The sequence below is a fragment of the Poromitra crassiceps genome (genome assembly GCF_964638095.1).
Source record: "Poromitra crassiceps genome assembly, chromosome: 7".
NCBI classification, from domain to species: domain Eukaryota; kingdom Metazoa; phylum Chordata; class Actinopteri; order Beryciformes; family Melamphaidae; genus Poromitra; species Poromitra crassiceps.
Genome location: NC_139628.1, coordinates 4,665,751 through 4,679,987, shown reverse-complemented (window position 1 = coordinate 4,679,987; position 14,237 = coordinate 4,665,751). Strand labels below are relative to the sequence as shown.

The 14,237-nt window shown below is 43.9% G+C and overlaps 1 protein-coding gene across 1 annotated transcript; it reads left to right on the top strand.

Annotated features, from left to right (window-relative positions):
- Window positions 1-2,114: 2,114 nt before the first annotated feature.
- Window positions 2,115-9,725, top strand: znhit1 (zinc finger, HIT-type containing 1). Its single transcript, XM_083639903.1, has 6 exons — window positions 2,115-2,200; window positions 3,452-3,549; window positions 4,429-4,504; window positions 5,754-5,833; window positions 5,989-6,158; window positions 9,083-9,725. Exons 1-6 carry the CDS (start codon window positions 2,176-2,178, stop codon window positions 9,102-9,104), a joined length of 471 nt encoding a protein of 156 aa, XP_083496029.1. The 5' UTR covers window positions 2,115-2,175; the 3' UTR covers window positions 9,105-9,725.
- Window positions 9,726-14,237: the final 4,512 nt, after the last annotated feature.

Below are 14,237 nucleotides of genomic sequence, written 5' to 3'. Positions count from 1 at the left end.
AACTTCTGTTGACGGTAGCTTATTTTTAAAGATTTGCTATGGAACCCTTTTCATAAAAAAAAAACAGCTATAATTATACAAAAGTTTCCCCTCAAAATGATCACTTCTGGCCTATATAATAGTGTGGCAGTGTGTTTATTTTGAGAGACACTGCGCCTTGTTTATTTTAGTGATAGGACATTGTTTTTCTGTGTTCTGTGTTTATCTGGTCGAGCGAGGTTGTGTTTATGTGGAGAGAGAGAGCGCCGGTAAACTGTTTCTCTGTCCCAATGTGATTGTCCCACTGTGATGTCATAAATCCCACTGTGAGATCATCAGTGATTTCATAAATCCTACTGTGACATCATCCGTGATGTCATCAATCCCACTGTGACATCATCAGTGATGTCATAAATCCCACTGTGACATCATCAGTGATGTCATAAATCCCACTGTGACCACAACAGTGATGTCATAAATCCCACTGTGACCACATCAGTGATGTCATAAATCCCACTGTGACATCATCAGTGATGTCATAAATCCCACTGTGACCACATCAGTGATGTCATAAATCCCACTGTGACCACATCAGTGATGTCATAAATCTGACATCATCAGTGATGCTGCTCTCATTGGCCACACAGCAGCCGAGTTGCGGGCAAGGCCAAGCCTAGGAATCGCTAGTGCTATAAAAACACAAATAAACACACACACACTTTCAAACCATCGAGGGATGAGCGCCAAACAGCTCAAACATTGATCTGGGAAGGAGCTCTATTTCCTGGTTTTAGTCCGGCGCTGACTGTTGCACTGTGAACAATGCAATACACTACACAATGTATCCACCCAAAAACATCCCAGACAACCAAAACATTGCCAACACAGGCAGAGGGCAGTGTCGCTCCATGTAAGTAAGGCCATAAGTGATGATTGATAGGGGGAACTTTTGTATGCGTGTCTATATATATATTTTTTTTTTATGAAATAGTTGCATATGAAACCTAAATGGATTAAAACATTATTTACATTGCTGAATAGTTTTTTTTGCCTCAAATGTATTTTTTCCGCACTGCTTTTTTTGGGAGAAATATGGTTCAAACAACACATTTTGTGTCTGGGGGGGTACTGGTTTAATGGCAGGTATAATCCTGAAGAATTTGCATAAATCAAAAGTTGTGGTCAATTTGTTATTACAGGTTTTTAAATGTGACTTCACAAGTGATAAGATGGTAACTTTTTTTCTTCCTATTCCTATAGCCTACTGACCAGTACCACAGTCTGATCTGTTGGCCACTGAGCAGCTCCACTGGAGCGGTTGGGGGTTAAGGGCCTTGCTCAATGGCACCTCAAGAGTGGTGGTAATGAGGGAGGGGCAAGCGCTGCTTTTCACTTTCCCCACCCAGATTGATCCTGCCGGTCCCACCGAGAGATTGAACTCACGACCTTCTGGTTATAAGCTCACTTCTCTAACCTTTATGCCACCACATGCCCTTCTGCAACTTCTTCAAGAATTTCATTTTAGAAGTTAGAAAAAAATACATATTGTTTGGAAATTTAGGGTTGCTGAATATTAATAACAAATTCTGTTCTTGAAGTAAAATATCTTTACCAAAATATGCTCCAGCTGAAAATCAGCTCAAAACATTGTCCCGTGCCCAAACTGTCGGTAAATAAGCTCTCTGTGGACATGCTGAGCCTGTAAAAGACCTGAGTCCTGTCCTATAGGTTCAGGTGACCACACTGACTGGATTTCTATTGGGAAAAGTCAGTTCACTAAGCATGTGCACAATGTAATATCACTGGAAATACTGAACATGTATTAATGTAGGCTACTGTTTGAAGAAAGGGTAGGCCTACGTTTGCAACTGGGTGAGGATGGGATTTTAAAGGGATACTAGAAACAAATGGAGATGAGGTGTGGGTAACACAGAGAGGGGCAATATTTATTTCCACTCATTTATTTTGATTTCTTCTTTCCTAGACTAATGTAAACTTGATCCTGTTGTACATACTCCGGTACAGTAGGCGGCGGCATGCACCTTAAAAGTTGGGATTGCAATCCGCCCAAAAAAAGCAAAGAAGAAGAATGGCCAGAATGTAGCCAGAGCGCGCTCCGTTAAGTAGTTGGACCCTCTCAGTTGCCGTAGAAGGAACTCAGCTACTGCAACAACACACAGCTAACAGCTAGCCGTCATGGTGCTGGAGAAGAAGTCCTCGGGTGAGTTTTGGTCTTTAAACAGGTTAAATAACACAAACAGCACGTCTGCTTCAGCACACACTGGCCGCTGGGAGGCGCTCTGCTCACAGGCTGTGAAGAACCATCGACATATGTCTCAATGCTGTGAACACGTTAGCTAGCTGTCTGCTATGCTTACCACAGGTTTTAGCTGCAGGCAGCTAGCGTTAACTTACGCGTCCTAGTTACACAAAGCCCTCTAACGTCAGACACAGCTGAAGACATGTCCACAGATTAAAACGCAGCAGAAGACATGTCCACAGATTAAAACGCAGCTGAAGACATGTCCACAGATTAAAACGCAGCAGAAGACATGTCAGATTGTGTGTAGGGAGTCACTCCCTGCCCACCAGACTACAGCTGTTATTTCAGAGGAAGCAGACCGCTGTCAACCTGGAATGTATTAGTTTCTGACTCTGGGAGTCACACGCATTTGGCTATAATTATGTGATCTCCTTTTGATAACTAATGTAATGTTTTGTTTCACTACCATTCACTGAGCCTCCTCTGAAACGGTTTGGAGCCCCACTTTGAAAACCCCTGATCTACAGGGATGCAAACTAATTAATGTGTGTACATAAATAAACGTTTAAACATTTTTTTTTTTTTTTTTTTTTTTTTGCAATGATCCCTCAAATATCAAACACTTGTGACAAAGATATGTAATGGAGGCAGGATATTTTATAGTTTAACAATAAACGTTATTGTCCAAAATGACATCTATGTACTGAAACAGTGAACTTCACAGGGAAGTTAAAAATAAATATATATATTTTTGTTATTATATAGCATGCCTATATAACAAAACAAAAAATCTGCGCATATTGGACAACATACACCAGTACCGATATTACTGTGATAGGCCAATATCGGCCGACTGATATATGGGTCGGGTTGTAGTTTTGTGTCTGCTCTGGTATCGGTCGCCTCTGTCCATGAGTTTGCATCTCTGTGTAAAAGTGGAGATCTGACTGAAGGTGGCGCTGTGTTGGAGCTGAGCCAAACTAAAGTGTGGAACATAAACCATTGGACAGGGGGTTTAAGTTGCAATCTTAACGCTGCCAGATGCTTTGTTTTCACATCGTCATCTCATCTCGTGTGAATCCAGCTGCCTCGCAAGCTTACGAGAGACTACATTTCCCAATAAAGACATGATGGAGATGCAATAGTTTTGAATGTAACTTCTCACGACCCCCCCTTCCCCCTCTCTCTATGTCTCTGTCTCTCTCTCAGCTCGTGTGGAGGCAGGTCAGCGTAGAGTTTTAGATGAAGCGACCAGACAGAGGAGACTGAGCAGACAGCTGGAGGCTCTGGAGAAAGACAACTTCCAGGTAGGCTCCAACATGTTGGATTTTATTAGCCTCAACGCGAGACTCATCATTCATTCTTCATTCTTCGTCTCGGATGCGCAAGCCTGTATTGCACTGCAGGCTCGGCTAAAATGGCTGCAGCTTATGATAGACGTTATCAATCACAATAAAACTGTACCCACCTCAGACACAATGTTCTTATCCAAGATATGGGTGCCATCTTAATCCCAAATATTGCGTAGTTTCCAATATCGAGCCCTTATTCACATTGCTGGACCCGATGCTCAAAATTGTAAACTGCAGTACAACCTCCCAACCACTGAGGACCGAACCGATACATCCGGCGCTGTGGAGCAGTTGAACCCGAAATGACAGCCAAAGAATGCTGTGTTTGAGCTTAAACCTGGGCACTGGCCATTTTAGACGAAGAATGAAGAATGAATGATGAGTCTCGCGTTGAGTCTAGATTTTATATTCTCAATCTCCAACTCTTTGGTCCGATGCAGATGAGCAGAATTTTTCACGACCTCATGTCGTCTCTCCTGTAGTGGAATGAACACATTATTATGCTTACTCCTATGGCGATGGTCCACTAGCAGATGCAGACATAAATACAGTGCTTTTCAAAATGGGCAAAATTCACTGTGCAAAATAAGAAAACTACTTCAACTTAGCTTATGTCAAATATGGCGTTGAGCATTTAGTCATCGAGCATTTGTGCATAATTAAAGCACCATTTTATCGGTTGTAGAAATCGGTAGATATGATTGGATGTGACACAGAGGTGTCAGAGCTCAGGTTTCTCCCCTAGGCCAATCAGGAGTCAGGATTCAGCAGAGTGGTAGGATGTCGTCACAGATGTCTCTCAGCCCCATATGATGATGATGTTGTTTTTTCCAGGACGACCCGCTGTCCTCCCTGCCTCCCCCAGGTCCTACTGCCCGCCTGCCGGCCTTCAGTGAGACAGAGGAGCCAGGTGAGAGAGAGAGATTTCAATATGGCTGCTCTACCGGCACTGTAAGAGAGATGTGTGTTGATTTAAAGAATATTATACACCTTCGTGTGTGTGTGTGTGTGTGTGTGTGTGTGTGTGTGTGTGTGTGTGTGTAGTGTGTCGGCCTCTCTCTCTGACACTCTCTAGGTGGGTTTTCATCCACATGTTTTTATGCCTCTGCCGGCGATAGCCAGGCCGGAGGCATTATGGATCCGGGTTGTCCGTCCGTCCGATGTTCGTTAACGCGATATCTGAGGAACGCCTTGACGGAATTTCATCACATTTGCCTCAAACATCGACTTAGACTCAAGGATGGTCTGATTAGATGTTGGTGATCAAAGGTCAACGGTCAAGGTCTCTGTGACCTCTCCAATGCCATTTTCAAGCTTGTTAACGCAATATCTCAGGAATACCTTGACGAAATTTCATCAAATTTGCCTCAACCATTAACTTGGCCTCAAGGATAGTTTTTTCTTGAATTTGCGCATGAGTGGAAACACCAGGAAAAAATATGCGTGTGTGTGTGTGTGTGGTGGGGGTGGGGGGGGGGGGGGTTGGGGAACAAACAAATATCACAAAAGAAGATTTCAGGCTTGTGGGAGGTGGAAAAGTTGGTGTATCGATAAAAGGTAAAATGCGACTAATGCAGTGGAAACGGATGAAGCGAATCTTGGTTACCTCCAGTTTAACCAAACCCCATTCAAAAAAAGTTACTGCATTCCACATGTTGGCATCACTAAATACACTTGTGAGGTAAATAAAGGAACAGATTTAGACACAATTAGAAGGTTTAGACCGCGTTTTAATGGAAGAAGACCTTACATTTTATTCACTGACAGTAACTGCTCTGTGGATTATACATGACTAGAAACAGAGCACGCTCCTTTCTAGCCTACCGTGCCTCGTCCTCTTCATCGTCCTCATCGCTCATTTCTACCCTACCTCGTTGGTTTTCCGTCGAGTCTCACCTGCTTTTGAGTTGTGCGTAATCAAACAACTTGTAATAGATGTTTTTCATACAGCTGCAAGACAACAACACGTATCTGGTTTTACTCATCAGGCAGACAGACGGCACAACTGACTGCACACCAACTTCTAATATCCACATAACACCAGTGATGGAAATACATAATTTCACATTTTCTTTTGCCGATTTTATGAAAATTCTGTTCAAATTTGTGATACACTTGGATGGAAACCCAACTTGTGTCTTCTCTCTCTCTCCCCCCAGGGAAGAAGAAGAGGAAGACGAGGGGCGATCACTTCAAACAGCGTTTCAGGAAGAACTTCACCACTCTGCTGGAGGAGGAGGTGGGCGGGGCTTAATGGTTGATATTGGTGATTGACACCTGGTACAAAACAATATCAGTGTGTGTGTGTGTGTGTGTGTTCTGTTTCTTCTCCTCTGCTTTCTCATTGTCCGAGAGTCTGTCAGTTGACCCTGCCCCCTGTCTTGTGATTGGCAGAACCTGTCGGATAAGGCGGAGCCTAACTACTTGTCAGCGGCAGCCTCGCCCTCCTCGCTGCCCCCCCGGCACTTCTGCTCAGTCTGCGGCTTCCCCTCGCACTACACCTGTACGTCCTGTGGGGGGCGCTACTGCTGCTCCAAGTGTCTGCTCACACACAGAGAGACCAGGTACACACACACACACACACAGACCAGAGGGCTATTCCAGATCAAGCTCTGTTACCTCACGGCAATCCGAGATTTTCTGCTCCAAAAACCGAGATCAGAGTAAGTGTAGGTCAGTTACCATGGCAACTAGGGCTGCACCATATAGAGTGGCAAAGTCAAGCCCTCTTCAGGGTTCAGCAAGAGATAAGAGATTTCATTCCCCATTCATTTTTCCATATACGTTTTGAAAAATCCTTCAAAAAAAGAGTTTGACTTGGACCAAAAGAGCGATTCAGCTACATTCAGAATCAGGAGAGACCGGAGAACATTTCGTTTGGACAAAAAAAGGCGTCGTCCTGATCTCTGAGGCCCCATGCTGAACCCGGCAGCTACGAGCCAAAGCTAAGCTACAAGAGGCTAACATGGCCGACATGCATCAATAACCTCAATAATCAACATCAACAATCCATCATAATTAGGAATTGCCCCAAAAAAAAAACACAATCCATAACACAACACTTCATATTTAAATTGCTTAATGAATATTAATTCCTCGATAAACAAAAACAAAATATTCAATAAATTGTCAAGTGAAATATTTGGCTCCAACACTACTCCTAAACCTTCTGTTTTGCTCCATCTCCTGCTGTAGCTGTGATCGCTGTGCTGCATACTGCACAAAGACAAACTCGTTTGTAACATGATCACTCACTCTGCCTGTTAAAATGAATCTCGCTCTATCAGACAGACGTCTCTTTATATTAGTCATGGAAAATGAGAGCGGTGTGAGTTTTCCTTTTGTATCAAGCAGCAGTACAGTAGCCTGACGTGATGTTTGACTTAAATTTAGCAGGACAGATAACTCTTGTTCGAAGGACCAATTTGTGAGGAAGCTTTTGGGCTTGCCTCGGTGTGAAGTGTGCTGGATCGTAGTTGAGGGCTCACGGGCCGTAATCGGTTAGAATCACAGAGATGTCGGTCCTCGGACGCGGTTAAAGGAATACCACTCGTGACCTGGCTGGTTGTAAGGCAGCCAGTCACCAGGGCCTGGCTGGTTGTAAGGCAGCCAGGATTCAGCTTGGGTTCGGATTTGGTCGTGGGAAGGGTAGACATTATGAAGTAGAATAGGAAGTAAGGAAGTAGGAATACAGGATACAGCGTCACAGAACACCTTGTATATATCCCCACATTTGGTGTATGACATCATTGGTGATGTCACAACGTCAAGAGGAGGTATGACATCATCGGTGACCCCGTAAAGTCCCGTCTGCCATCACAGTCAGCCTAGACCGCCTGACATTGCCGATGACCTCACAGGTGAACTCTGACGTTATCATTGATGATGTCACGGCGGTGTCATCGTCATTACGTCGTTGGCGCGCCGGCTCGTGGGCATCAACTGCCCCAAGAACAGGCCTGACGGTGGGCCATTATGGACCCTTTTCTACATTTTTCACAATAGAGACACTGCATAGGCCACGCCCATCACGGGGGAAAGCTCTCCATTCACTCCCACACACCAGCGTCATTTTCCTTGAATTAAACGTAGCTAAAAGCTGTTGTGTGGTGGGCTGCGCAGACAACAAATGTAAAAATTTGCCAATGAAAGTTTTTTTGTACTCCTGAGCAAAACAAGGAAGCCATTGAGAATTGGCGAGAAGAAAAATGTGGATCTAGCTGTCAAGGAAATAAGTTGGGAGTGTTCATCTTCTGTATATATGATCTTTGTGTGCAACACGTGACATAGGAGAACGCCAGGATTGGGGGGGAGTTTTTGTTTTCCCCTGTTTTGGGCGTGGTTTCTGAATGATGACACGCTCTGCAGTCTGCAGTGTCTCTATGTCATACGTGCACGGCAGCCATTATACACGCACACGCTTTGGAGGCACCTTGAAATGTGTCGTCCTTATTTTCCCACCCTGGCTCGTCCTCCTCCGTAGTCGGGTCAGGAGCGGTGGGCAGCTCCATTGAAGCGCCCGGGGACCAACTTCTTCCAACCGCCACTGGTCAGACGACCATATTCCTGTATGTTTATAGTGGGGGGTTCTATTATAGAGGAACCCCCGGTGAGCACGTGAAGAACATGCAAACTCCACACACAGACAGGCCCTTTTGATGAGATAGCCCACAGTATATTTTGCCTTACTTGAAATTTGCACGTCCTGCCATGTGACTGTTGCTCATGCGCACACGATGACGATACGGAGACCATATATGATGCAGGATGTGCCTCCCTGGTCAAGAGTGACTCATTTATGGGGGGGGGGTACGGTGGTGCAGTGGCAAGCGCTGTCGCCTCACAGCTCGAAGATCCTGGGTTCGATTCCCACCTGGGACGCTGTGAACGCTGAAGGAATGCGTGCCCGTCCGCATGTCCTCGAGTGCCCACCGCCCGGGTGGGGTCGTCAAAAAGGGCCTTTCTGTGTGGAATTTGCATGTTCTCCCCGTGCCTCCCGGGGGTTTCCTTCATATAGGAACCCCCTTCACCAAAACATGCAATATCCTGGTTGCTAATGTGGTTCCTCCTCTGGCCGTTAAGGGCGCCTGTTCAGAGGGAGGGGAACTGGTTGGAATAGCGTGAACCTCCCACGTGCTATGTCCTACCGGTGAAGCTTCCTCTGTCAGGTGAAAAGAAGCGGCTGGCTAACTGCCCCATGTCTCGGAGGAAGCATGGAGCCAGTTTCGGCTCTCCCCAGATCGGCAGAGGGTGGAGCAGCAACCAGGATAAATAAATTAACTAGCACTAATGGGGGATAAAAATGGGATAAAAAATCGGGGGAGAAAAAAAAAAGTGGCTCATTTATCTGAAGAGCTTCTTCATCCTTTTGCCCCTCGTTTGGTATCTGAGGAACCCTGGAGATGAGAGAAGGTCTCTCTTCTCTGCTTATGACTGTCAATCTGAAATTCATCTCTCTCTCTCTCTCTGTCTGTCTCTCTCTGTCCAGGTGTTTGAAGTGGACTCTGTAACGAGGCGTCCCTGTCGCCATGGTGGTGATGGTATGTTTGGCCACATTCCATCCACAACAGTGGAGTCTTGACTGTGCAGGACTCGAACCCTCGGCTCTGTTTCAGTGGAGCTGGACGGATGAACTCTCCCTGTCTCCAGTAAAGGGGCGGGGCAGTCTCAGCCTATGCTATTGATCTCTATCCGTCCCCGTGTACATCAGTTTGCGGCGCTCCACCTGCGATTAGCGTGTTAGCGATGCTAGTGCAAGTCAATAGAGAACGAAACCGTAACTCTGAAAGAGCAACCCCCAAATCAAACCATTGTCCAGCCTGACATCTTTGATCTTCGTTGCCAGGTGATGATGTCACCACCTGTTGTCCTCTGCTTCCTGTAGCTTCTACACAGAGTACAACAGTGTAGAAGGTGACATCATCACCCGGCGCCAAAGATCAGCCAATAGTGGGTGGCCATTTCCAGTATAATGTTATGCAGAGAGAGAAAGAGCACGGCAGCCGGCTAACACTGATGGCAAATGTTGTATATTATGATGTTATTGTTTGACAGTCAGTGTAAATAATTAGTTCTGTGATATTTTTATTTTTTATTAAAAAATAATCCAGTGAAAAATCCTCTGTGTGACATTTGTTTGGAATCAACAGAAGAAGAGCGGGCTAGTTAGCGTGAGCCAGAGTCGTATAATAGAAGAGTTGCGACATCTCCATTCACTCCAATGGACCAGTTTTTTTCTACCTCACAAAAGTTCCCGGAAGTAAGGTTTTGGATTAAGCAGCGCTGTGGAGTTGCAGCAAAATTGACTGTTTGAGATACGATATATCGGGATTCATATTTGTATCGGACGATGTTTTTCATTTTCATTCGTAATTTTTCAACATATCGGTATGGTTCTGAATATAACAGGAATGTTAATATGGGTTATTGTATCAACCAAAATGTTCATATTGAGAGGAAACAATGCCGTAAATCTATGATTGATTTTGGGAAAAAATCGAATTCACCGTATTTGGTTATCATAGAAACTTGATTTTAGACAGATCATATCGACATCGGTATCTGCCAAAATGTTCACATCGGTGCATCCCTGTCTGCTTTGGTGTTTAAGGAAAGTCATAAACAATAGTGCTTGTCAGCTGGCTTTTTCTTCAATGGGATAATTCCATTAGTGAGGATGTGTGAAACTGCTATCTTGCTGTGTCAGGATATCAGTTTCAGGACCTGAGTGAACCCACGTCCATGTAACCCTCCCGCTGAAAAGCATATGAAACATTTTATCCTTGAGATTTATATGAACGAGCCCATGTTCGGCTGCATTGTGCTTAGCTCAGCTAGTACTTTAAGCTGAGCTGTAAAGGGAATTATGAAATTCCACTGTGGACATGAATGGGTTAATATTTAGTTTTCTGTGTTTGTACCTGTGGATCGGACTTAAAGGTTAAAAGTTCAGCGGAGTGCAATGCACTGTCTCTCACTGTCAATTACATTTGATGTTTTTTCAATTCACTGAGCTTTATTAGCATGACATGAGTATATTTTGCCAAAGCAACAACCAAACAACAAATACAAAACAAGATATGAGCATATAGCATATAGCCTACAACAGATCACTTTTTACACTTAATGTTGGTGAAGAAGAAATAGAACAACAATCAGCCTTCCATACTGAGCCTTCTCTTTCTTTACACACACAGACACATTATACAGATCCTTTCCAAAAAATGTGAATATCATGGAAATACCATGGATGACCGTGGGCTTCAGCGGATTGTCAAGCAAAGACGATTCAAAAATTTGGCGGAGATTCAGAGAGAGTGGACTGAGGCTGGAGTCAGTCATAACTGAGAAGTAACTGCTGATTTTCTTCACACTATTCTAATTTCTTCAAAAATACTGTTTTGGGCGTTTTCTGGAGCTGTAGGCCAAAATTATGAAAAATTAAACAAAGGCTAGAAATATTTAACTTTGTGTGTAATGAATTATGAAAGTTTCACTTTTTGAAAGGAATTATGGAAAAAAACAAGCTTTTCCATCATATTTAAAAAAAAATGTGTGTGTATATATATATATACTATATATATATACATATGTGACAGTATAATATAGATATGATATAGATATATCTATAACCATTGAAAACCATGTCATAAAATTAGGTAATAATTAATGTGGACTTTTGAGTCTGTTTTGCATGTTTTCCCTCAGAACTAAACCTCTTACAGTGGTTTATCTCACATTAAATCCTCTCTCACACACACAGTGGTCAGTGCTTGACGCCAGTATGAAAAACAGTCACTGCTGTAAACAGTTACTTCTTGTGTGTGTTTGTTTGTGTGTGTGTGAGAGAGCGGGAGAGAGACACACACGCAAATAGAGACAGAGTAAAAGACAGACACAGAGAGAGAGAGGTAGACTTTGTCCCTGAGAGGCGTCACTCTGCCGGCAGCCTGGGCTCCAGCGACACGGGCGGACTGATCCACAGACACAGAGCAGTAAGTTGTGACTGGGAGAACTGGGAGAGCTTCAGCTTCCAGTGTGAGGTGACTCCCTGCTGATCTTTGATTTAAACTCAACTGGAGACATGTTTGATTATTTAATGTATTAGACTCTGCTTCACTCAGTGATCTGTTGAGCCATGGGGGCGTGGTCAAAGGTGGGGGCGGGGTTATGGAGTTTATTTTGTGTCTGTATCATGCCAACAAACAGAACAGGTTTGAGATCAAATCTTTCCACACTGGAACACTTTTTTTTGGCAAGTAAAATCAGATTGTGGTTAAAATGTATTGTGTGTAATGTGAATCCAAAAGTTTTGTTTGCGAGTCCACAAATTTTGCTTGTTGAGCTGAATCTCGTGGGTGGGGCCTACGCTGAAAAAGTTGTTAAGACACGTCTCTATTGGCCAGCCTGGTTCGGAGTAACAGCTTGCATCCATTAGCAGTATTGTTACAGTATTACTAATACTAAGATGGAAGTTATGTGTAAGCATTGATTTTCTGTCTTCTCCACGACTTCAAAACTCCCTCTCTAAATGTGGATGTTGCCAAGCTGTCACATCCATCGAGACTGGCCAATAGAGACGTGTCTTACATCTTGCAGCGTAGGTCCCGCCCACAAAATTCAGCTCAAAAGCAAGCAAAATGTTTGGATTTGCATTAACACATTGAATGCCAGCCATGTTTTCATTCCTGTAGGTAAGTTGTGCCAGGGGTGTTTTTGACGATTCTGGCTCATTTTAGAACAGCCGAGGATTCTTTTCTGTTATGAATTCATGAACACCAATCATCTAAAAATAACTAATAGAATGTGTGCTTTCTCTGTCTAAAAGAGTTAGTTTGCAGAGTTAGTAGTTATGTAGATATTAGCCGTTGAGTACAGCATGGTTTCAGCGTCTGGAAATTTATTCAGAGATAAATGGCTTTTTGTGAAACAGTCACTTTAACCATTCATTTTTGGCATCAGTAAGACCGTCAGACATTCTAAACAATAGTTTTGAACAGTAATTTCCTCCATAACAACAGGAAACACCCCTCTCATTCAAACTCCTCCCTCCGTGTGTCTTCTCCTCCTTCCTCCTAACAGCGGGCGTGTCAGAAGCGCGTTGTGCTGCCTGCCTGTCTGTCTGCGTGCCTGCCTGCCTGCTTGCCTGCGTGCGGGGACGAGTCTGAAATGGATTACTGTAAAATCGCCAAGCCATTTCCTTGAATGGCTTGCTCCCGCGGTGTGTGTGTGTGTGTGTGTGTGTGTGTGTGTGTGTGTGTGTGTGTGTGTGTGTGTGTGTGTGTGTGTGTGTGTGTGTGTGTGTGTGTGTGTGTGTGTGTGTGTGTGTGTGTGTTCGCGCGTTGCCCCCGCGGCTCTGGGGGGAAGAGATCTCTGTCCGTTCTGTGTGTGTGTCCGGGCTTCTGACTGTAAAATCGCCAAGCCATTTCCGCGGGAGGCGGCTGCTTTTGGGTCCCGTGGCTGTGACTTCTCTCGGTCTCTGTCGCCACTTAGTGGTCGGTAAAATAGATTACACACATGCTCTTGCTCCAAATAGTTATCTCGAAGATGTAAAAGGGGTTGATTGATGTCCCACCGTCAAAAAAAAAAAATGTTTATGTAAGACGAGTTAGCTCGTCCTTGGCACTTAAGCGCTGGATTATGTAAGACGAGTTAGGTCGTCTCTGGCACTTAATGTGTTAATACATTTTTAATCACAAATGTATTTTACTTCGGGGATGCAAACTTGTCACCTTTCGGCGAAATTCTCCGTTTTGAATACAAAATATGTTGTTTGTGTGATTGATGATCAGTGAGTGCGTTTACATGCACACTAATAAACTGTTTATTAGCGGATTTCTAGAGTTGATTATTCAATTGCAAGTAACTTGCAATAAAACATTAATTCCAGTGTTGATAGTTTTGCTCTCAAACCTGGTTGATTGCACGATAAAGACACACAGAACCGGTGGTAGTCACAACGCGCCCCAGTGCCAGCAATCTTGACGGGCCCTAGTATATAGTGGAGCGTGAATTTGGGTTCAGCAGGATAATCTTCACAAAAGTTCATCACTTGTATGCCCTTTGAAGTGTTTTCTAAAAATGGCATAAAAAAACAACACATTTACGTTCCAAAAGTCATAAAGATTCAAGATTCAAGATTTATTAAGTGTCCCAAAAGGGCAATTTGGGTTGCAAAAAGCGTAGTACAAAGTACATACATAAAAACAAATAAGACAATAAAAACATTATAAAAACAGTCTAGAGCAGCAGTTTAAAGTGCAACACAACAGTTAAAGTGCAAATGACAACAGTAGCAGCGATCTAAAGTGCACAGTAGAGATATAAAGTGCATAGTAGCAAAGTGCAGTGTGGCGAGTGACTGCCTTCACTCTTGGCACATTTATATTACAAGAAAGAGCTACAATGTATCATTGTATTAAAGCACAAAGCAAAACCACGGTCCAGACCAAAGGGCAGACAAAGTATATAATACAGATATACTGTACTGTACCCCTAAGAATAAATAAAGAAGGAGGTACGGTGGTGTAGTGGTAAGCACTATCGCCTCGAAGGTCGTGGGTTCGATTCCCACCTGGGGACGAGGTGAACTGCGTGCCCGTCCGCATGTCCTCGAGTGCCCACCGCCCGGGTGGGGTCGGCAA